Source organism: Salminus brasiliensis, chromosome 24 (assembly GCF_030463535.1).
Source record: "Salminus brasiliensis chromosome 24, fSalBra1.hap2, whole genome shotgun sequence".
NCBI lineage: Eukaryota > Metazoa > Chordata > Actinopteri > Characiformes > Bryconidae > Salminus > Salminus brasiliensis.
Window position 1 is genome coordinate 685,434 of NC_132901.1, and position 24,046 is coordinate 709,479.

The 24,046-nt window shown below is 45.0% G+C and overlaps 1 protein-coding gene and 1 gene segment (V, D, J or C); both read right to left on the bottom strand.

Moving 5' to 3' along the window:
* Positions 1-11,765: 11,765 nt before the first annotated feature.
* LOC140547200 (Ig kappa chain V-V region L6-like) lies at positions 11,766-12,699 on the bottom strand. The segment is given in 4 exon segments: positions 11,766-11,774; positions 12,005-12,063; positions 12,189-12,569; positions 12,663-12,699. Coding segments are annotated over 4 exon segments (486 nt in total).
* A 2,064-nt stretch (positions 12,700-14,763) lies between these two features.
* The window catches only part of stim2a (tromal interaction molecule 2a), a 10,948-nt gene continuing 1,665 nt past the window's right edge, over positions 14,764-24,046 (bottom strand). Inside the window, exons 3-13 of one of the 3 annotated variants that reach the window (XM_072669846.1) lie at positions 23,582-23,712; positions 21,866-21,980; positions 21,644-21,755; positions 21,277-21,392; positions 20,314-20,491; positions 20,048-20,225; positions 19,078-19,239; positions 18,694-18,794; positions 17,862-18,100; positions 17,571-17,757; positions 14,764-17,472 (exon numbers count right to left, since the gene is read on the bottom strand). In XM_072669846.1, the coding sequence (XP_072525947.1) occupies positions 16,005-17,472; positions 17,571-17,757; positions 17,862-18,100; positions 18,694-18,794; positions 19,078-19,239; positions 20,048-20,225; positions 20,314-20,491; positions 21,277-21,392; positions 21,644-21,755; positions 21,866-21,980; positions 23,582-23,712 (2,987 nt within the window). In that variant the 3' untranslated portion in view covers positions 14,764-16,004. Of the gene's footprint in view, positions 17,473-17,570; positions 17,758-17,861; positions 18,101-18,693; positions 18,795-19,077; positions 19,240-20,047; positions 20,226-20,313; positions 20,492-21,276; positions 21,393-21,643; positions 21,756-21,865; positions 21,981-23,581; positions 23,713-24,046 lie in introns of those variants that run through there. The other 2 variants (XM_072669845.1, XM_072669844.1) reach the window with 2 other exon arrangements.

Genomic DNA, 24,046 nt, shown 5'->3' on the forward strand with positions numbered 1-24,046 from the left:
AACCTAAACCTAAACCTATTCCTAAGTCTACACTACTGAGACTACTCAGGTTCACCAGCATATGGATTTATCCAACAGAGGAATAATGAAGATGACCGAATGTAAAAGTTTACTTACCCATGAGCGCAAGGAGAATAGCCCTTGATCTCTCCATCTCAGACACTGGTGCTGGGTGGCTGATGGTGGTAGGGGTTTTTGAAGTGGATGTGTGTAGAGGTCTGATTGGTCCACGTCAGTGGAACACATTTATTTTTCATTACGTCTCACAGAGCAGTGGTGAAAGCTGTTCCGACACCTCACCAAAGAGAGACGCGAAATCAAATGACATACTTCCTGGCTGGTCACTTTGTAGCGTGATGGTTGGCTTTACTCCTGTGAATATGCTGATAGATCCACATTGGTGGATTGGTTAGGTGTTTAAGCTTACCAGTTCTGGGCCTACCTGTATGATTACAGAGCTCAAATCGTTAAATCAGGGAAACTCCTCAGGACATTCGAACTGTATAGAAAACTGTATTTAGCTTAGCATAGTCGAATAACGAAAATTCAGTACCTCAACCTCAAGCACCGTTGTTCGTCTTTCAGAAGCACCTCCAGCAGAACCAGAACAGCGCTGAAAAGTAGACCAATCCCAAATCCTCCAGACTGTTACATCACAGTCTTCATTTGGTATATTTACACTCCCAAAATGTACATAAACCCCACCCACTAGAGAATGAATGCAATGGCTACTTCAGGAGAATATCAAAGCCATTCTAAAAAAGCTTGACAGGACTCAAAAGATACAGGCAGACTACCACACCTGCTACGACTCGGGAATAGCTACAGTAAGTTCTTGGCGCAGGCTAGGCTAGGCTAGGCTAGGCTAAACGGTGCGGCTGTGGGCTGTTGCAGTGACACAGTGAAATAGCCAATAAATGCAGGGCTTATCATGCAGCAGGGTTTCCACAAGCCCTCCAAAAAGGAAACGCTGTGTATTTCATTCTAAAACAAAGTAACAGGGTGGTAAACAGGCTTGTAAAACCTACATTTAAAAGATGCACATGGGCATGGGTGCACAAATGTCAGTACAGCTCTGACCTCAGGGCTAGGTTTGAGCAGACCTGAGATCAGTTAAGGCAGTCTTCTGTGGATTTCCTGTTTCTGCATGTCTGAACTTTGGTGCTGGTGAGCTCTCAGAGATGCAGTTCAGGAGCTCACCATCACTGGAGTTTCACTTCTGGAGCTCGATAAACTTGAAATTCGATATTCAAGTCTATAATCTGGCACTATGATTAAAACTTGTATTTAATGTTTAAAAAAATCCAATTACTAGTAAATCTCGATCCATAAATGGGCAGTCAGTGGAGGTGGCGGCGGTGGGGGTGGGTCTGATGTGGCCTGAGCTGCAGGGCCTCATTGTGGGTTTCCTGTTTTTGCATGTCTAAACTTTGATACTGGAGAGCTGTCAGCCTATACACCCACGGTTGCATTACTATCTCAAGTTTAGTCAAGTGGGTTTTATTGTCATTTCAACTACAGAGTACACAGTGAAACAAAACAACGTACCTTCAGGACCATGGTGCAACATAGACAGTGCATACAACACAGTACAAGTGCAGACAGACAACACAACACAGTACAGACAGAGAATAATAAATAATTTAGGGGTAGTGTGCAAATTATGCAGTGTGTAATAAATATTGAGTCCAGTGAGGTAGTAAAGTTATTAGTGCAAAATGCTTCCCATTTTATCTGGGGTAAATGGTCTCTGGAGTTGAGAAGTCTGATGGCTTGTGGGAAGAAGCTATTGCAGCGCCTGGTCGTGTTGGACCGGATGCTGCGGTACCTTCTTCCAGATGGCAGGAGGGAGAACAGTCTGTGTGAAGGGTGGGTGGAGTCATCCACAATGTTGGTTGCTTTGTGGATGCAGCGGGCAGTGTAAATGTCCTTGACGGAGGGGAGAGAGACTCCGATGATCTTCTCAGCTGTCCTCACAAGTGGGCAAGCGAGTGATGTTAGGGTGACCTTTACATTCAGGGCCAATGGTGGAGTTGAAGGTCAGGTCTAATCTGTGTGTAGTGTAAAGGAACTAGGCGATGTCAGTTAGTCTCTGCCTATTGATGAGGTGGGTGTCACTAACCACAGATGTTTCCATGACTGTGTTTGTTTGTTGTGCAGAAGGTGCAGAGCTTACACTTCAGTTGCACTTCAATTCCAGTTTCACTTTCGTCCCCTGAACTCTCTGAACCCTGGTCTAACAGTTAGAGCTGCCCTGGATTTGAATGGCAGCAGCAGTAGTCATCCACATGCCACTGGAGGTACATTCTAATGTCAATCAGACCTCAGGTCAGTTTGACCACATTAACAAGACCAGAGACGTGCATCTACCCAGGGCAGAGCAGATCTGCTGAGGTGTCATTGTGTGTTTCCTGTGTTAGTGTGGGTGGGTGATGTTTGCTGCTGTTAAACTAACAGGTTGGGGGTGTTGGGGGTGTTGTCACTGTCACTGATCAACATGATTGCAGATTGCAGAACGAACCACACAGCTGCCATGTGACCATATATACAGGACAACAGCAATGAGTTTTCTAGGACCAGGACTGTGAACCCTGCAAAGTTGCTGAGCCAGCCAGGAGAAACCTGTAATCCAGGATGAAGTCAAAGTGATCATGTCCTTGAAAAAGGGCCTTTAAACACCATCAGAAACACCATCTTCTATATCCACCCATTCCTGGTCAGTGTTACGGTGGGTCTGGAGCCTTATCGCAATCCCTGGGAGCAAGGCAAGAATGCCCCCTGGACAGGGTTCAACAAACACCCATTCACCCACATACTTAGGGGTACTGCCAAGAATTTTGGATCCCATGAAAAGAGATTACACTGGAACACTGGGTCAGTCACAGGCCCCTGGAATCACCCTAACTCCACCCCCATATAGTGCCCATGCATACACCCATACCTCCATGCACTTGAAAATGGCCAAATTATCCTACTGTGTGATTTTGTGAAGTGCGAGGAAAACAGATTATCTGAGGGACACAGGAAGAATAATCCATATTTTATAGATTTGGATTAAATTCTTCATATATTTTGTAAGATTATTTTGTTCTGCCTTGCAAAACAGAGTAGCCCGAGGTGGAAGCTGTGCCGGCATAGATCTTGAATGTTGTTGTTAGATGGCAAATATGAAGATGGATCTGAAACATGTGTCTGAAACATGTCAAACATTTTACAAAGCATCTGTTGGCTCATTCCAAACAATACTGAAACCTCAGCCAATCGGATGTGTTACTTTTTATTGTTACAGTTAGAAAACATGCTGTAAATCAATCAGAGAAATTAACCCACCCCTGTGCCACCAGTGCAGCCAACCCTCTTGGGTGAAAAGTGCTGGCTCCCCAGCTCCACCACACCAGCAAACAGATATCCTGATATTAAGAGCACCATCTACCCACCTGGAGATAACACGGCCTGTAACATAACATAACTGTGCTCTCTCAAACTCCGGCCACCAATGTCAAAGTGGCATGGCTCGGCATACAAACTCATGACCTGGCCTGGCGTATGATGGTAGTGCATTACTGCTAAACCATTCTGAGCCTGAAATTTCAGTGAATTGTATAATATGATGGTATATATTTATGGTGTTGCTTATTTCTAGTTATAAATACTGGTTATTAGTCAAATTAAAGCTGTCTATTTCTGAGGGTTTTCTGGATCAACAGGGTTTAAAATACCCATACATCCACCAAGACTAGTAATTCAGCGGTGCTGAAAAGTTTTAAAGTGTATTTAAACTTTCTGAGGCCAATGACTCTTAACTTCCTGCTAGTGATCATGATTGGCTACAGCTGGCAGCTTCTTTGTGACCCAAAAAAAGGGTTTGTTTGGCCTGAGATCTGATATCTGAGAAGGGTGATTGTAGATTTAGGAGGTGTGGACACATTGTCAATGTCTGGAGAAAGACCTGAACTGATTTGATTTGATCTGAATCTTCCTGTAACAGAACATAACTGTGCTCTCTCAGATTCCGGCTGCCGATGGCAAAGTGGCATGGCTCGGTATACAAACTTGTGACTGCTAAACCACTCTGAGCCCGAATTCAGTGACTAGATGTTGAAAATGGTCACACTGTATGATTTGGATAATATGATGGTATATATTTATGGTGTTGGTTATTTTGACTGGATATTAGTCAAATGAAAGCTGTCTAAGAATGCAGGAAAAACACTGAAACATTTGAAGGACCAACAAATAGGTTATTAGTTCCTAAACTCTGAGAGAACGTCCTCCTCAGAAGATCTATACTCTGTCAGTTTAACCTCAGAATAAGTGCTGAAATCAGAGCCCTCAACTCTCCTCTTCATCTTCTTCAGATGTTTGTGTCCTCTGCTCGGGAGATCCAACGAAGCATAACACACCTCATCTTCTTCTTCAACCTGCAGAGATATGAAGGACATTTTTATTTTAGAAAACTAATATTTGAACACAAGAGCATTGTATAGATAAATGAAGTACACTCCATACAATCAATGCTCAACAGATTAGTATATCATCAGTATATACTCTACTGTACCTCATTACGCTTCCCTGTTCTCTCCATATTCCCTCGTTGTTCTGCTTCGTCATCATCAGCTACAATGAGAAGGACATGATGTCATGTTCAGATTTGGCTAGAATTCATTTTCTTTATTATTAATATCATAAGACAGACTGTACCTTTCTTTCTGTAATGGCAGATGCAGCACACACAGCTGGAGAAGATTACGACAAACACCGGACACACACTGATCAGCAGCTTCCAGCAGATGCTGCAGTCTGATACAGGTGGGGTGCTGGTGGTCTGGGGCAGGTCAGCACACGGGACGGTTGAGTCTGACATCAGTGGAGATGCGTTAATTAAGGCAGATTAGCTTTGCCATCCTGTTTCAGTGAGTTGTTTAAAAGGTTCCTTGAATGTGGCAGATTATGATGAGTAACATCATGCACTGATGCAGCCATGACATTAAACATTGATTATCTGGTTGCAATGGCATCTACATATTAGGCATATGTAGGTCATGAGGTGGGACCTCTAAGAGCATCAGTGAGCCGTGGGCATTGATGACCCTATCAGCTGTCAGTTTTCCGTTTTTTGGAATGCACTTTTGGTAGGTACCGACCACTGCATATACTAGAGATGTTCTGACCCAGTTGTCTAGAACATCACTGTTTGGTTCTCAGATTATTATGCTTCTTCATTTGTCCTATTTTCAACATTTCAAAATTAGCTTTTCTTTACTTGCTGCCTAATATGTAGATTCGACTTTTTGGCAGGTGCCATTGAACCAGATAATCAATGTTATTCACTTCACCTGTATTAATGTTTTCAATATTATGGCTAAGTGGTGTACATCTTTAATAAATAAAAAACAAGTTTTAATTTCTTAGGGTTTTCAGGGTTTAAAATATCCATACATCCACCAAGACTATTAATTAGTGGTACTGAAAGTTTTAAAGTGTATTTGAACTTTAACATCCTGCTAGTGATCATGATTGGCTACAGCTGGCAGCTTTCCTGTGAAAACCCAAAAAAAGGGGTTGTTTGGCCTGAGATCTGATATCTGAGAAGGGTGATTGTAGATTTGGGAGGTGTGGACACTTTGCCAATGTCTGGAGGAAGACCTGAACTGATTTGATTTGATCTGAATTTTTAGCTGAAAGGAAACTGGTTTCCCATAAACTGGAAGCTGCTTGAATGCCAATCAGATGGGTCAGATGAGACAATGATGTTTTAAAGCTAGTAGAATTTTAAACCATTAGCTAGAACGTTAAAACTCAAATCCAAAAGGACAATGAGCCCAAGTCCAGGGTTGTAGAATGACTGAATAAAGCAGGCTAACATTAAGCATTTGAAATGCAATCACAAAGTCATGACATCAACCCTATAGAACCCAACTGCGCTTAAAAAAAACAACAAATTTAATCAAATTCATTTGTAGAAGAGTTGCCAAATATCCAATCAGAATTCTGACAAAAACTTACTGAGGTTCTGGTCAAGGTGCAACTTGTTAAAAGACATTTAACCAAATATAGACCCTGGGGTTGACTTCAGAAACCCCCAAACAATAAAAATACGTTCACTAAATTGTTGTTTATTTCCATTAAAGATGTGTGATGTCGGTCATTCTGCCCCAGAAAAAGAACAGTTCAAAGAAATCACTCATAGCCCAACATTGCCATGACATTCATGCCCATAATGAGTGTGTAAAAGTCTCACGACTACTGCAACTGTAACTTACTACACCTAATACACTCATGCCCCAAAACAAAGCCAAAATGAGCGAACTTACTGAGGAGAGAGAGTCGAGTTGTTCGGTTTCCTTTATTGTAAACTGGGCGTTTATCTGTGGAAAGAACTCCATCCTGCAGAGCGCAGTAGTAAAGTCCCAGATCTGATTCAGAGACGTTCCTCACCAGCAGATCATGAGTTCGGTTAAAGTTATTTGACACAAAAGAGTAACGTGGAGACATCATGTCTCCAGTCATTACAGTGGGAGAATCCTTGTGGGAGGAGCTTCTAAACCAAACGGTCTTAAATCCAATCTTCCAAACACAGTCGCTGTAGAGAGTGACGTTGTCTCCTGGTCTGACTCTCATCTCCACTTCTGCCCCAGAGATCCTGGAAGCCCAAACATCTGAAACCCACCAAACTTACTTTAGACCCAAAAGGTCAGCAGGTCAGCATGTCTTAGATACACTATATGACCAAATGTTTGTGGACACCTCTTTTAATAAATGTATTCAGACACTTTAAAATGTGCAAATGCACACACACAGCTTGTCTAGGCCCTGTAAAGAAGTATTGCCAATAGAATAGGACTCTCTGGAGCAGATCAACATCATGACCCTATTGGCTCCATGCTGCCTAATGCCAGGCGTGGGCTAGAGGGGTATAGTATAAAGCCCCCCAGCATTGAGGAGCTGTGGAGCAGTGGAAGAACTGTGTTCTCTGGAATGATGATGGTGGAGCTCCATCCAGTACTTTTGAATGGGATGAGTTGGGGAGTTGATGATCATCATCCAACATCCTGATCTCACTAACATGGCTGAATACAATTAAATCCTCACAGCAATGCTCTGAAATCTAGTGGAATGCTTTCTTCTCTGGACAGTAGAGACAGTTACTCAACAGTGAATGCCGAGGTGTCCCACAAGATCAAGGTAGACTAGTGTAAAAGTTTACTTACATACGAGAGTGAGAAGAACAGCCCTTGATCTCTCCATCTCAGAGACTGGTGCTGGCGAGCAGATGGTGGTGAGGGTCTTTGAAGCAGATACGTGTTAAGCTCTGATTGGTCCACGTCAGTGGAATATTTCTTTTTTAAATTACGCCTCACTGCACAGCGGTTAAAGCTGTTGTTCTGACACCACTGAGTGATGTGGTTTGTTTTACATCTGTGAATATGCTGATTGATCCACGCAAGTGGATTACTGTCGATTAGGTGGTGGTTTAGGCCTTGTTTAACAGTCTGGTCATGAATATAGACTCTTTATTAAACCAGTTCAGTGCCCATCTGTATGGTAACAGAGCTCTGCCTCAAATCAATACAGCAAGAAAAGTACTATACTGTTCAAGACTCTGGGCCTTTCAGTAAATTATTTTATAAAACAGAAAAAGTGACCCTAGCATGGAGAACTGAGTTCAGTACATGAAACTGACAAACTGTAAACCCCAAACACTGCTGTTCCTCCTCAAAAAGAACATCCAGCACAACAACAGAGCAATAAAATGGGCCAATTCCAAATGTTACATCACAGTCTTGAAAAGCTATAGCCTCAGAATTTACATTAAACCCACCCATTATAGAAAGTCTGTAGAGGCTAAATGTAATGGCTACTTCAGGAAAATATGGAAGCCAGGCAAAAAAGGCTAAAAGCTAATGCTAACTTGGGTGGGTGAAGTACCACTCAGAGTCGGGCTGACTGGACCTGTACGATGGCCTGTTGGGAGGCCAATAAAGTTATTCAAGTGCTAGACTAGAGCTAACCTTTCCAGCCCCGACTACAGTCTCTTCAAGTAGCTAATCACTTCTTTCATATCCATCCATCCATCCTGGTCAGAGTCACGGTGGGTCCAAGCCAACCTGGAATCCAGGTAGGATTCCATGACTGACCTCCTCCTCAGAAGATGTCAATTTTCCCAGTTTTCACCTGAGAATGCAGTCAGTGAAGAGAACTGAAAAATGTAAAAATTGAGACCTGTGTGTTTGTTCTCTGATACCTTCATACCTGATTCTCTTTTCTGTGCCTCTGCACATCTTGTCCTGTGTCTTTAACCCATCAAAGACAAAATACCAGCCCCATTCAATGGTGTTTTAGTCAGGAGCAGGGTTGGAGACCACTGCTGTAAACAGATGGGCTCTTTTTTATGATCAGGGTCACCTTTTTATAATATCATTTCTGAGAATACGATGTAATGCCCTTTGGCTTGAACAACGCTCCTTACACCTTGTTAAGAGTCATGGAAGACAGGGGAGAGATGGAACACAAGGCGGGTAAAATATATCCAGACAAGAAACTGATCACTGAGGAAGGTAGGTATGGGCCACATCGAGGTATGGGCCACTATGAGTAATGACTCATACATAAAGGCTCAAACTAAGATTGCGTTGGTCACAACACAACCTTCTAACTAGGTGAGCTACCATGTACTGGTGGGTAATAGGTCCCAAAAGACAGGAGTTGACAGGACTAAAAGCAGACAAAGTCAAATAGAAAGAAAAGAGTTTGTCTACAGCAGTGCCTGTACTGAGCAGGTGCCAGGATCAGCTCTGCAGAAGTGGGTCCAGAATGTTACATTTACATTTACATTTAAAGCATTTAGCAGATGCCCAGAGTGACTTACAAAAGTGCTTTACTGTTTACTCATGAATAACCTCAGCTAGTTTGAATAGGCTAAAAATTCAAAGCTCCTCTAATCTTAGACTCTACTAAACACAAGTAAATATGGAGCCCATAATACTCTTCTCTTCGCCTGAGTACTCTCAGAAGAGGAGGGTCTTCAGTCTGGGTTTGAGGACAGCAAGCGTTGGACTGTTCGGACCCCCCGGGGAAGTTTGCTCCACCACTTCGGTGCAGGACAGAAAAAAGTCTGGACGCTCGTCTTCCGTGGATCTTAAAGGATGGCGGGTCGAGCCGAGCCATACTTGAAGCTGGAAGGGCTCTTGGTGCAGATCGGCATTTGACCATCGCCATCAAGTACAAAGTTAATTGGGAAACAATTTTGTGAAGTAGAACAACAAAGGACGATGGGAAAGCTGGCTAGCCCAAGAGGGAGGGAAAATGGAGAACCAAAGTAGAATGGGTTTCCCAAATCAAAAGGGAAGAAAGGACTCAAGCGTCCTAAAAGAAACAAAGATGAAGGGGACACCAAAACCTCTCAGCCCTCTACCATCACTGGCTGTTATCTTGTGGCCCAAACTGGAGAAAGACACAGCAATGTGTGTCCAAGTATTCCCCTTATAAAGCCCTTCACCCAGGTGTTGGGCATTGGGCTTGATTGGCTCCACGTTGAATCCACCCATTGCCTCCCTCTAGTGGCCAGAGGCAGCTTAGCCCTGGAGTCAGCCCTTGACTAGCAACACAGATAGGAACAAATAAAACACAGTCAAATGGGAACAGAACCACTGACTGGGAGAAGGCATAGGTAAAGCCACCAGTAGCTGGGCAGTCTTGGCTTTGTAGGCCAGGGTCTTGAATCTGATGACCTGGGCAGCAGCTACAGGAAGCCAGTGAAGTGAGAACACAGCAGTGGAGAGACATGGCTGAATTTAGAAACGCTGAAGACGACCCGTGCCACTGCATTCTGGATAAGTTGCAGGGGCCTGATGGAAGACCAGCCAGAAGAGAGCTGCAGTGGTCAAGTTTTGAAGTGATGAGAGACTGAACGAGCACCTGGGAGACTCTCTAGAGAGGAAGGGTGATCTTTGTCCCCACCTTCACCTATGATCAGAAACTTTGGGTAATGATATTAAAGAACAAGACTAAGGATACAAGCAAGTGGCAGGGCTCCCTCTTTGCCACAGGATTAGTTATTTGGAAGAGGCTTGGAGTAGAGGTGCTTATCTCTTGTATTAAGAGTAGTGTGGTGCTTGTGCTTTGGGCATCTGAAAGCCTTGACTGGACTCTGTTGGAGGTTGGTGGGCCTAAGGAAGATGCAGAAGAAGACCCAGGACTCATGAAAGCGATTTTGTCTCCTGGCTTACCCGGGTGCAGCTGGTGAAAGTGTCTGGAGACAGGGATGCCTGGGTTTCCTTGCTTGCTTGGTGTACATTACTAAAGCTCAGGTCTGATGAAAGAGGGAGACACTCAAGCTTGGTATAGATTCACCAGTTATTCACGGCATAATCTAAATCTAAATTCTAAATTCCCAAGAAATGCTTTGGACCAGGGAATTTTTTATATTAATCAAGAACCACAGCAGCTGGTTCAACACACTGTCCATGGTGCTGAAACTTTTGATGTCAAACTATGTCTAAATGTAACGGTTTGGGTGTGTTTGAAGGTGTGTTGAAGGTGTGTCTGAATGATCTCAACCTCTTCAACCCATCATTTAAACAGCTTTCTCTGACACATAAACACCAGTATAAGTTCAACTTCCAATGCAACTGTGGTTGGTGTGGCACAACAGATAACACCACTACCTGCCAGTGAGCTACCATACCATGTGGGAGACTGGGGTTCAATTCTCGGTCTGGGTGACTATGCAGCCCCTACAATAAGAGTCCTTGGGCAAGACTCCTAACACTGCATAGGCCCTCCTCTGTAATATGAGCTAAATCCCATAAATGTAATGTAAAGCAATGAAAGAAAACAGTGAATTTGTGCTGATCAGTAGTCAGATTTTATAACCATTTATTAGCAACATAAGATCAGGTTGTTCTGGATACAGTTTGAATAAAGAACAAAGCTAACAGTACTGACAAATTACTGTAAAAGAATGTAAACAAAAAGTCCAGGACATAAGATCTAGTAATTCAAACAGTATTGCAATTTAAATGAACTGAAGAAATCCAGAATTCTAGGAAATCAATTTTAGCACCCAGAATTCTCCAAATGAGTAATCTGCACCTCAGAATAAGTGCTGAAATCAGAGCTCTTTACTCTTCTCTTCTTCTTCTTCCTCAGATGTTTCTGTCCTCTGCTCGGAAGATCCAACGAAGCATACCACACCTCCCCTCTTCCAACCTGCAGTCAATTTTAGAGACAGCTCTTTCCACTAAATATTTGGCATCGTATTTCGAGAAACTCAGAAATGTAAATGTGGACCCAAATGATGAGAATGGACCAAATTTCTATTATATTTTCTATAATATTTATTTACTTCACTGTGGATCTGAGTAAAAACTCATGATGAGTACAATGATGAGCATTGAATTATCCTTAATCCTTTATCCCATTTGCAACCTGTTTAACCCCTTACACTATACACTAAGGTGTATAACTCAGTAAACGGCTGGGGCTCTTCTTTGGGAACAGAAGTTTACAATAACACATTTGGGTATAAGCTGTTTAAGGGGATTTTGCAGATTTACCATTTTCCATGTTCTTTATAAACAGATAAATTAATAATGTTTGGGTTTACTGCAGCGTTGGTTCCCACTTTACTATTTGAAGCTTAAATGCACAAACATCACAAATATTAATATGCCATATAAATGATATTGTACAGTACAGTTTACAGTATATAGTGTGTTGTACCTCATCCCGTTTTATCTCCTCCAACCCTCCTCGAGCATCAGCTACCAAATCTGCAGTAAAACACACAAACACAGGTATGATAAAACAAAACTGAAGGTGACACTTTCTGCCAGTCGGCGGACCACAGGCTGTTCAAAAAGGGGTTAAGAAAGAAGACTCTTTAGACTAAGAGTCGCTATTCGATTTCGGGAGTACCTTTGGTTCTGGTTCTGCAGATGCAGTACACACAGGTGGAGGAGATCAGTGAGGAGAGGACAACACATACAGGACACACACTGACCAGCAGCTTCCAGCAGTCTGGTACAGCAGGGGTGGAGTTGAGACACGAAGAGACAGTCTCTGAGGAACACAAGCATTTTAACTACAGACCTTTTAAATGCACCTATTTGGTAGGTGTTTCCAATAAAGTGCTGAAAAAGCACAAGTACAAGACCAGGCCACAAATCAAGAGACGGCATTCTCACCTCTGTAAGAGAGTCGCCAGGTCAGGTTTCCGTAACGGTACACGGTCCTAGCTCCCTTGCCGTCGGCACTGATCTTTCTCTCATGCGTAGCGCAGTAGTACAGCCCCAGGTCGTTCTCAGTGACGTTCCTCACCAGCAGATCGTACGCCCCCCCGGACGAGTTCTTCACGAAAGTGAACCGCGGGAACTTGTTTTTGAAAATCTCTGAATGTGTGATTACGAGAGGAGGCTGATGCTGGTGAGAGCAGTTCCTGAACCACGCGATGTACAATCCAGCAGGTATAACACAGTCGCTGTAGAGAGTGACGTCGTCTCCTAGGCTGACCTTCATCTCCACTTCTTCTGCTCCAGAGATCCTGGAGAACCAAATGCCTGAAACCCCTGAAACACACCAGCCACACTTCAGACTCAACAGAGCAGACCAAGCAGATCTTTACGGTCAGAAGATCTAGGTATAAAAAATTGTGTGCTTACACGTGAACATGAGGACAACTTCTCCTGGTGTCTTCATCGCTGGTGAGGCTGGTGCTGGGGGGCTGATGGTGATGGTGAGGGTCCATTGAGCGGATGTGTGAGATGAGCTCTGATTGGTCCACGTCAGTGGAAAATGTCTGTGACCAATGAAAAGATGCACAAACAACTCCTCCGTTTTCCGTTTGCCACTTTTTTGTAAGCAGGGGGGAGGGGGGACCTTTGCGGTAGCTGCAAGGTCTTGCTCTACATCACCAGTGTCAGTATTTAGGTGGGGTAGGACCAGGTTCACATTTAGGGTTCAGGGTTAGGGTGACAACAAGGACGGTTTTTGGGGTTAAAAGGAACCAAACCAGAAGCTGAATGAAGATGCTTACATGGTTCTGCACAATGGCAGTTTCTCATAGTAAGCAAGTGCCCCCTAACCTCTGGGTTGGCCAGTGCCCAAGCTCAGTTGGCAAGGTCATGCTTCCATATGTTGGGTGGTCATTCAATTCAATCAACACAGAATCCAAATGAAGACGGTCTTCATGAAGAATCACCGTGGGTCTGGAGTTAGCTTCAGTGTTACTCAGAGGAGCAGTGTGTCGGCTCCGTACAGAGAGCAGGTTCGGTGGGAAGTTGATGCCACTAGGCCTGAACATCGTCCCTGGTCGAAGGGCAGCGGCGAGATGAGTAAGTAAAGACAGGCAGTCTGAGTTGCAGGGCCTCATCTCTGGGTTTCCTGTTTCCTACAGAGTGTGAACCCTGTAGCTTGCACGCTCTCAGAGTCTGGTGGGAGGAGGGGCACTAGGGTTGTGTACAGACCTGTTGGAAGTTCAGTAGGCGCATTTATCTTGGACTTACATTCACTGGTCATTTTAGTAGAAACACCTACCGTTCAGACCCCTTTTGCAGGTATGCGATGACGGTAGTCCTGTGTATGTTGAAGCCCAATTTATGAGCCCACCTCTGGTCTCAGGAAACATTTGTGGTTAAGCTTCAGATGCAAGACCTCACCCTTACACCAACCACACATAGCTGTAGCTGCTCCTCTGCACTGCTTGGTTTAGTTTCATTTTTGCAGAGTCCCAGTCGAACTCACAAGGTAGCACAGTGGGTCTCACAGTTGTCATTCCAGCTTGAACGTTGGCTTGATGCCTTTGAGAAACATTGATTTTCATGAGAACATCCAGGTTTCTCCATGGAGAACCTCCATTGTTCAACTGGCATTGGTCCCTCTATTGGTTAATTGATCATTCCTACAACTAGACAATCTTGAGGTACTTGAGGTTGAGGCGAACAACTGGTAAACCATAAGGAGGCTCCCTGGTGAGGTACAACCTGGGATGACTGCTTACCTAGTGGTAAGAGAGGTGAGCTAGCAACCTGATGGTCATTGGGTTGTGTCCTAGAACTGATAAGGTATTCCTAGTTGGGCTGGGCTACAGACCAGACCAGTTGCTTGTACCAGGGTGCTATATATGAGCAGTCTGCCATTGGCCACTGGACAGACCATTTACAATGATAGATGAATGTCTAAATGACAAAAGTATTGGGACACCTGCTTAATCACTGTTTCTTCTGAAATCAAGGGTATTAAAAAGAGCTGATCCTGCTTCTGTTGGAGTAACTGTCTCTACTGTCCAGAGAAGAAGACTTTATTCTAGATTCTGGAGGAGGAGCATAGCTGTGAGGATTTGATTGATTGCATGAGTGAGGTCAGGATGTTGGATGATGATTACCACCCCACCTCATCATCCCCAACTCATCCCATCCAAAAGTACTGGCTGAAGCTCCACCACCATCATTCCAGAGAACACAGTTCTTCCACTGCCTCACAACTCAATGATGGGGGGCTTCTTCAGACCCCTCTACTGGCCCACACCTGGCATTAGGCAGCATGGGGCCAATAGCTTCATGATGTTGATCTGCTCCAGAGAGTCCTATTCTATTGGCAGCACTTCTTCTCTACAGGGTCTAGACAAGCTGTGTTTGCATAAGGGGTGTCCACATATTTGTGTTTGTTCATTGTTCTCCTGGTCAGGGTGCTGGCTACTCCCCTTTGTAAATACCTCAAAGCTAATCAAAGAGAAGGAAGAAGAGAAAGTTGATCAGCTGGAAAAAGTCAAGATTTTATTTTCAAATAAATTCAGTTTTAATAAGATAAAAGTAAGATCAATAAATAATCCATTTCATCAGATGAATCAACAGAAGGAGAAGCTCTAAACTGAGCAGTCTGACAGTCTGAGCTCTGTACTATACCTCTTCACCTTCAAATTTAAATATTCAAATTAAACTGACATGCAGCCAACAGTAAATAAGCAACCAGCTTAATATAAATACAAATGTACAGTAAAAGGTCACCTGCCCTGACCAGTCATAGGTCAACACAGCAGTGCAGGCACACTGAGGGCTCCAAGAGAAAAGTGCCTCTGAACAGTGCATCGATTGATTTTATTAAAACAAACAAAAGGCAAATGAGAATAATAAAAGCTTATTAATATTAATTAATGACCACAACTTCAGTCAGATACCAGACATTTCGCTCAAGGCCAGCAATCATTAAGACTTTTTTTTTCAGTTAGCCATGTCATACAGACCCTGCACCAAGGCCTTGCAATGCTGACTAAACACAAGCGGTTAAAGAAATCAGCCATGACTATAATCCAGAAAAAAATAATATCACACATACACTAAACGGACAAAAGTATTGGGCACCTGCTCATTTATCGTTTCTTCTGAAATCAGGGGAATTAAAAAGAGTTTATCCTGCATTTGTTGGAGTTACTGTCTCTACTGTCCAGAAAAGAAGACTTTCTATTAGATTTTCACAGCATTGATGTGAGGATTTGATTCAGTATTGGATTGAGCACCATCCATCATTCTAGAGAAAACTAGGGACTGGACAAGCTGTGTCAGCAATTGGTGCAACTTGTAGCTACAAAGTAGCTAAATGCTTAAATGCAAGTATTAGAATCTGGGATGTCCACAAACTTTTGGGCATCTAGTGTGTAAATGACCAACAGCCTACAGGGCACATTTCTCTGCTTTAAGTGCAACAAGACTGAATGTAAAGACATTCTGGCTGATTCAATATCAGCTCTGATGCCAAACATGAAACCCAGCCTAAAGTTTGCAGAAGGCATCACAATGGGGTTTGGTGACATCACAAAAGTTCTACTAGCCAGAGAATCAAATAAAAGACCTACAGGTAACAAGGCGTCTTCCTACCAACTAGACCAAAGGTCTACAAAGGCACTCAGAATGCACTTCAAAGCATCGCTTGTATCTTGGACGTCTCCATTAGAATTAGTAGTGCTTAAGTATGCACATAGAGTTCCTCTTGTAATTGCTTCCAACTTGTCAAAGTTTCTGCAGGCCACCTTGTAGACGATCCCCAGGTGATTCCTTGCCTTTCTCCTTTTCCTTCTTTTTCTTAAACAGACTCTTGAGCTTTGAGGGCTTCTTAACTTTGTCCCTACTACGAGATTCTTGTGGGGAGGCAGTGTCAGAGTGTGCAGAACCTTCTTTGCCAGCAAGGCTTGGGAAGGAGGTGGACATCGAGACAGCATGATCGAGATCTCCAGGAGTGGACGCACTGAGAGGGTTCTGATAAGACTTTTCTAAAATGCCATCATAGACTAGATGGCTAAGTGGCTCTTGGGGTGGAGCCCACAGCATCAGGGAGGTTAAGGTAAGGTCCGGTTGGCTCAAGGAGCCTGGGTCAGAAACCGGAAACTCTTCTCGGGATATCTTGCGTCTGGCAAACTCCACAGGCATGGCCATTTCTCTCTGGATTTTATCTGTGGCTGTGGCTGGGTCTGCAGAACTGTCTGACCTGATATCCCTGAACAGTCTTCGTCTCTCCGTGCCGACATCACGTTCTTCCCTGGAAACCTTCCTGGAAGCCGTATCTCCCCTTCTCTCTTTCAGGGACATTCCCCGGCGGTTCTCTACTGTCTCACGCATCTTGTTCCGAGAAACACTATCCATTGAAACACCTCTAAAGAGCTGTCCCTGGTCAGGCATCATGGACAGGTCTAGTTCATCTCGAAGAATCTTTCTAGAAGACTTGTCTTTGTCTCGAAATATCCACGCTTGGACATCAACTGAGACATCAAACTCATCCCTCGATAGTTTTCTTGAAGCATCTTCCATCAAAGTCATGTCCTTCAATAAATTTCCAGTTTGGGGTTCCACTGAAAAAAAGGTCTCTTCACTTGGCATCATCTTTGGAGCAGTGTCCATCTCAGCGGCACTGACATCTTGGCCTGCAGTTCCACTTTGGACATCGGTATAATATTCGTCTCCTAGCATCATTCTGGAGAGGCTGTCTTTTGAGAGATCTTTCCTCTCTCTAAATATCGTACGTCTTTGACTGACCACACCTATGTCGGTCTCATTCTTGAGTCTCACTCCAGGATGTGGTTCAATCAGAGGTTCTAAGCTGTCTCTAGTAGAAGGTCTTAAGGAGGAATCGGTAATATCAACTGGAGAACTCAATGGGATCTTCCTGGAATCCAGTTCTTCAGTACCCATAGGACTCATCAGGGTATCCACGGATGCCTCCAGTTCCTCTCTGGATGTCTTTCTGACGGGGGCTCCGACAGCAAGTTCGTCCTGCAGAACTTTCCTAGAGGTGGCCCTAAGAGAGTCTCCAAGATCCTCCTTGCGTGAGGGGATTTCTTCTTGTTCATCAAAAGAGACCTTGCGCGTGACGCTACTGGAGAAGTCTTCCCGGTATAGTCTTCGAGGTGGGGTATCCAAGCTAGTGCCTGGGTACATTCGGCCAATGGTGGAGTCAGGGTCTGAAGCTGTCTCCAGGCATTCCCTATTACACAATCGGACGGAAGAGAAGAACATACTGTCACAGTCTATTCCATGAGGCAATATGCTAAAATATAAAATGTCAGATGAAAGGTATCTTACTGTTTCATGATTGTAGGGAAAATGATGTGTTCCCCCTCATCCTCTCCGTATCGAGGAATTGGGCCCCTGATCGGGATCAGCAGGTCTGGATCAGGTGACAGAATCACAGGTGATGGGACAATATGGCCGGTTCGGCGAGAACGGACCACCGCTCGGGGGGACAGCTTTATTGGAGCTTTCACAGTGACTGCAGGCAAAACAGACAGAAGAGTTGTAAGCAGGTGTAGAACTGAGAAGCAGTGGAAATACACCAAGGGTACCGCGTTCCCAAAGAACGTTCAGCTAATGTACCGGGGATCTGTGGCATCACAGAGGGCATGCTTTCCTCCATGTCATCCACACCCGCAGGCATTTGGTAGGAGGACATGGCAGATCGTGGCAGGAGCATCCAGTTGGGATCAGGGTACAGGGTAGCCGTGAGGCTGGGCAGTCCAGCGTTCTTCATTACGAGAAATCCGCACAACCACTCGATCTGCTGCCACCTGTTCAGACGCTCCTGCAGACATGCCGTCACTTCTGCCAGGGCGTTCCTGTTACCAACAACATCAACAGCATCCACATCAAACCACACCATAAACAGATATCCCACAATTTAGTGCATGCCCAGACAACATACCCATGGGTAGGCCAACAGGGAACCAGAAGGTTTTGTCCATGTTGGCCCCATCTATGGATGCCCATCAGGGTCAATGATGGGAACCAGGAGGGGTTCAACATAAGCCCCATTTGGGTTGTACACTGTACATGGGGCGTAGATGGCACCCATGTGAGATTAGAGTGCCTATTTGGGAAGCCCAAGAACAACACATGTCCATGCCCACCTAGAACCCACCTAGCCCAACTTATCTAAGCAATGTTTGGGTGGTGCGATGCAGCTTCCTTTTCCTCATAGTTGATCCAGCAGCACTTACTTGGTCTTTATTTTCAGAGCTTTTCCTGACCAGGTGCTCGAAGTAAGGGCTTCCTCTTTCCAGGAAATTCCTGATTCTTGGCATTTGCCTTGTGGCTTTGGGCTTTGCTTTGGTTCCTTCTGACTCTGCTTAATATGACTTTGGAATATGGACGATCAACCCAGTCCATCGTTTAAATTCATGCCATGAACACAACATTATCTCTTTCTTACTTGGCCTCTAAAATCTTGTGGTCCACCTGATCCAAAGAGGAGCTGTGTACCACATGGAGTGTGCCCAGAACAGAGTTCCTCTTCTTCTTAATCTTCTCAGCCTTGGGACACAAACAGACAGCAGTCCCTCACACTGGAGAACAGATTTAGCATAGGATTATGTGAACACCGATATCAGATCTACCAAGGCGAGACCATGGCTCCTGCAAAATAGCTGAATGATGAAATCACCATTGGATTTTCAGTGTCTTGAAACTCAATCTACCGAATTACTGAATATGACCCACACTGTCCCTGTCCAGAAGCCTGCTCAGTGGCCTCACCCTGAATGAACGGAATTACTGCAGTAAATGCTAAGGATGAAGCTAAGAATTAGGTTGGTACCTCATCTTTGGCGGTGGCCAGCTGCTGCTCAGCGCTCTGCTTCTTCACATTGTAATACTGCACTTCCACCTCATGGGTGAGCTGCAGCCACAACTGCAGAGCCTCTGGCACCGACCAGCAGGCCTGCATATCCTGCTCTGCCTTCTTCAGTGCCCCCCGAACCTAAGCCAACACACACATAAACACACACACACTTCTTAGACAGATGATACCCATCCTACCCTTTCATACAACTGTTTACCTTCTAGGTCTTTGGCCAACCCCCACCCCCCACCACCACCTCCACACTCATTGCCATTCCCATCCATAACCATCTCTATACTCATTCATACTTACAGGCATTACCTACCATACCATTCCCATTCCCCCAACCATACAACTGATCAACAACCATCTACATCCAACCATCTCAAACCCCACCCCAATCATCATCCATACCATTCCCAACCCCAACCATTCAACTGATCAACAACCATCTACATCCAACCATCTCAAACCCCACCACAATCATCCTCCATACCATTAACCATCTCAGTCCATAGACATACTCATTTACATCTATACTATATGGACAAAAGTATTGGGACACCTGCTCATTGGTCATTGTTTCTTCTGAAATTCAGCGACAAGAGCATTAATAATATCAGGATGTTATATGATGATCACCACCTCACCCCACCCTCATCTCCCCAGCTCATATCAAAAGAATCGGATAAACTACTGACCATCATTCCAGAGAACACAGTTCTTCCACTGCTCCACAGCTCAATGCTAGCCCCTCCAGCCCACTCCAGCCAATAGATTCTACTGGCAGTACTTCTTCTCTACAGGGACTAGACCCATACCCATTCCCATCCACACCTACACCTATACTCATTCGTATTCAACGTTAACCCCACCCATACACATCCATTTCTGGCTCTCTGTCCAGTGTTGGTCTCCAAACACCAAGACAAAGACACACACTGACCTGTTCCAGTTCCTCCTCGGCATAGCGGAGCCGGCTCAGTTCGCTGACAGCCCCTTGCCGGAGCTCTTGGAGCCGGTTGGCCTCCTCCTGGGCTCCCTGGATTTCATCCCTCATCTTCTCTTCCAGGAACTGCTTCTCCACCGCTACTGTGCGCTTCTCCTCCTGCGCCCGCACCAGCCTGAACGAAACAGCCATCAGAAAGGAGGTTACCAAAGGTAAAGATGTCTAGATATTATGTCCCTGAGTCTGAGAGGGAGGTTCCTCACTGTTCCTGCAGGTCTCTCAGACGCTGCTCTGCTCTCTGAAGGCTCTCCAGATCGTTCATCATCTTGGAGATGTGCTCCTTGGAAGTTTTATTCTGAGCCTGAGCAAACAGGCAGCCTCCCACCCCCATCACCACGGAAACAATCAGCAGCAGGTCCTTCATCCAGTTGTGTGGTGGCCCTGGAGGACAGTTCAAACGTAGTCAAAGGTATGGATGCAATACAACTATGCATTCATTCATCCACCTTCTTATTAACGTCTTCCAGGTCAGGGTCACGGTTGGAAGGCCGGAACCTACCTGGAATCACTGGACACAAAGCAGGAATACCCCCCCTGGACAGGGCGACAGTCCTACGTCTATAGTAGCTACTCTTAAAAATAAAGGGTCCTACACATTTTTTTTTGGCTTGGATGGTTCTCGAGAAACCTTTACAACACATGATGGTTCTCATTGGATGAAGGGAACAGTCCTGAAGGCCTGAAGTACGTCTCATCTGGACTCAGCAGGTGTTTGAAGAAGTGCTTAAATATGATGAGCTATATTTATCAATGACATTAATCTTCTCAAAGCTCCCTGAGGCCAAACCTGCTGCCTTGACCTTCGGTCGTGTAACTCAAGGCTGTTCTCAGTCCTGGTTTGGTTCTGTAATCCTGAACTCAGAGGGAAAAACTTGCTGAAAGGAGGAGCTGGATCGTCATTGAGGGATTTGAAATATGTAGAAGATTAAAGTTATGAATCAAAAGCAGCACAATTTCAGAAGCTGGTCCTGGAGTACCTCCAGCTAACTTCTAGTAATTCTACAGGTAGAGGGTACTCCAGGACCAGGGTTGGGAACCACTGGCTTAAGCCTTAGAAGTCACAGGTAACTCAAGACCTCTGAGGGTTACAGGGTCATTCACTATCAAGCACACAAAACCTCCAAACTAAACTCCACCGGGGGGCTGGGGCTTTTCCAGGTACGTACGTGTGGGTGGTCCGAACAGCACCACATCTAAAGCCTTGAGTTTCAGCTTGTGTTTGTGCTGCTGGTCCTGGATCTTCAGGTAGGTGCTCATAAACGACGGCTCGTTGGACGCAATCCTGGATGTTCATTGACATAAACACAGCACAGATAACACTGAGAACCAGCAGTTTCAACACTGTAAGCTTTCACATTCGGGCTGAGCGCCCTCTTGTGGATTTAGGAGATACGGCACCCACTCTAAACAAGCCCTACTTATCAAACTGTACGAGAACAAGATCACATGGCGATCAGGTCTATATTTAAGAGTGTTAACTCTTCTAACTACGTCCCGTCGACATCTCTGGCATGTCTGATTGGATCACCTCACCTGGGCAGGGTGTTTCCATTCACACGGATCTCTTTGAAGTTCTTCTCGTACTGCGGCAACTCCACGAACTCCCGCAGCCAGCGCACCACATCCTCCTGAGTCCAATTATGGACTGGGACAGAGAAGGAGAACCATGTCAATGCCCACACTGTTCACACATAAAACTCAGAAGACTTGTGTAGCTTCACTGGTGGGTTTGGATAGGAGATAAAATTGGCCTACCTTCTGAGGACTTCCAGCCTCTCCACAGCTCCTCCACTGTGATATGCTGGTCTTCTCTGTGCAGTTTACTGTGCTTGTTGGTCTGCTGCTGCTGCTGCATGTCTTCAATGATGAACTACACACACACACACACACACACACACACACACACACACACACAGTTAAAAGCCTCAGAACCAGTATATGCATTAGTGTTCATTGAGCGTCGGCTCTAAAACTGCGTCAATACACTGTGATTTCTACTGCCAACAAGTACAGCTAGGTGTCCAAAAGTATGCAGACACCCCATCTAATGCGTGAGTTCAGCTGCCCCCATTGCTTACCCACGGCACCCACAGCAAAAGACAGCAAAAGGTGAGGCGATGCTTTAGTGTGATAAAATTTGACTATTAGTAGGAAACAAAATGTTCTCCGATCGAAAGCGAAAGTGAAAGTAACTGGAACTACTTTTTTTCATTTTCACTCTGCGTGTTATTGCACAAAGCTTGATAAACCAGCATGACCTCACACCTGTATGGTAACCCTCAGCGAGTCGGCCTAGGGAGGGGTTTAGCTATCTTGAGGCCGCACCACCACCGTCCTTCACTCCGCCCTCACTGAGCAGCAGCACCCCCACAGCATGATGCTGCACCACCACCGTCCTTCACCGTGGCTATGGTGTTTCGTGAGGAATGGCATTTATGGCACATAGCTTTTAGAACTTTAGATTCTAGTGTGTGTAGAAAAATGTGTGTGTGTGTAGAAGAGTGTGTGTGCTGTCAGAAAAACAGGGATAGAGTATGAGTGTGTGTTTGTGTGTGTCTTGGAATGTATCCTGTGCTGTAACCGAACCCTCCATGTGATGGCCTCTGGCATGTCCTTCATCTCATACTACCCCTCCCCCCCTCCAGCCAGCGCTATGGCAACAGGGGGCAAGAAACCCAATCTGACCCAGATACATAGCGTCCACTTTCACGCTGACCAAGAAACCAAGCTCAAGAAATCACGTCCACATAATCAGGCAAAGCTTTGGACACGCTGTCTCACTGTTTCCTGTATTTTGGCCAATTTACAGACCAGTATGCAGACCAGTATACAGTGATGCCCTCAGGGATCAAGACCCCCCGATCTGATCCAGCTACTTAATGTTGAGTATCGGCCAAAACTAGGACTGAAAAGCACCAAACTGAAGTGTGTTTTTTGTTCTTGTAACAACAGTGGTTCTTACAATATTTGGACAAAAGTATTGGGACACCTGCTCGTTGTTCACTGTTTCTTCTAAAATCAAGGGAGTTAAAAAGAGCTGATCCTGCTTTTGCGGGAGTAACTGTCTCTACTGTCCAGAGAAGAAGACTTTCTACTAGATTTAGGAGGGGGATTTGATTGTACTCAGCAACAAGAGCGTCAGTGAGGTCAGAATGTTGGAACGATGATTGCCATCCCAACTCATCCATCCAAAAGTACTGGATGGAGCTCCTCCACCATTATTCCAGAGAACACAGTTCTTCCACTGCTCCACAGCTCAATGCTGGGGGGCTTTATACCCCTCTAGCCCACCCCTACAAAACCCCCTACACTGCAAAGAAATCATAGTGGGTCAGTTTCTCTACAAGGAAGCTCAGTTTCACTCAACCCCCCCAACTCTGACTGTACTCTTCTCAAACACTGAGCTCTGGAGAATAAGACAACAGCTGAGAACCTGTTGATCACTCGCACGTCCTCTCACACCGTAGTTACCTCCACACTCTCCTCCACCTCGATCCCGCCATCCTGGTCGTCGTCCATCTCGCGGTGGATGAGTCGCAGCGCCTCCAGGCTGAAGTAGTCCGCCTCCGTCGCGCAGGGAGGAGTCACCTGCAAGCACGCCTCTAGGGTCAAAGGTCACACACAGCGGTCACTAAAAAAAAAGCCCGGTCAAGTCACTGAAGGTGTGTTTACCTGTGAAAATCATAATAGCATAATTCATCCTTAACTCAGGTGCAGTACAGGTTTCTGACACTGTACGACTCTAGATGGACAAAAGTATTGGGACACCTCATTGCTCATTGTACCAAGCACCATGCTAATTTAAGCACCATGCTAATTACTTTGGTAACTGTGTTGATCTTGCCAACAATAACGACAATGGCAAAACGTCCGCTACATGACAATATCCACAGACTTATTGATGACTAACAGGAAATAGCTTCATATCTCAATAAG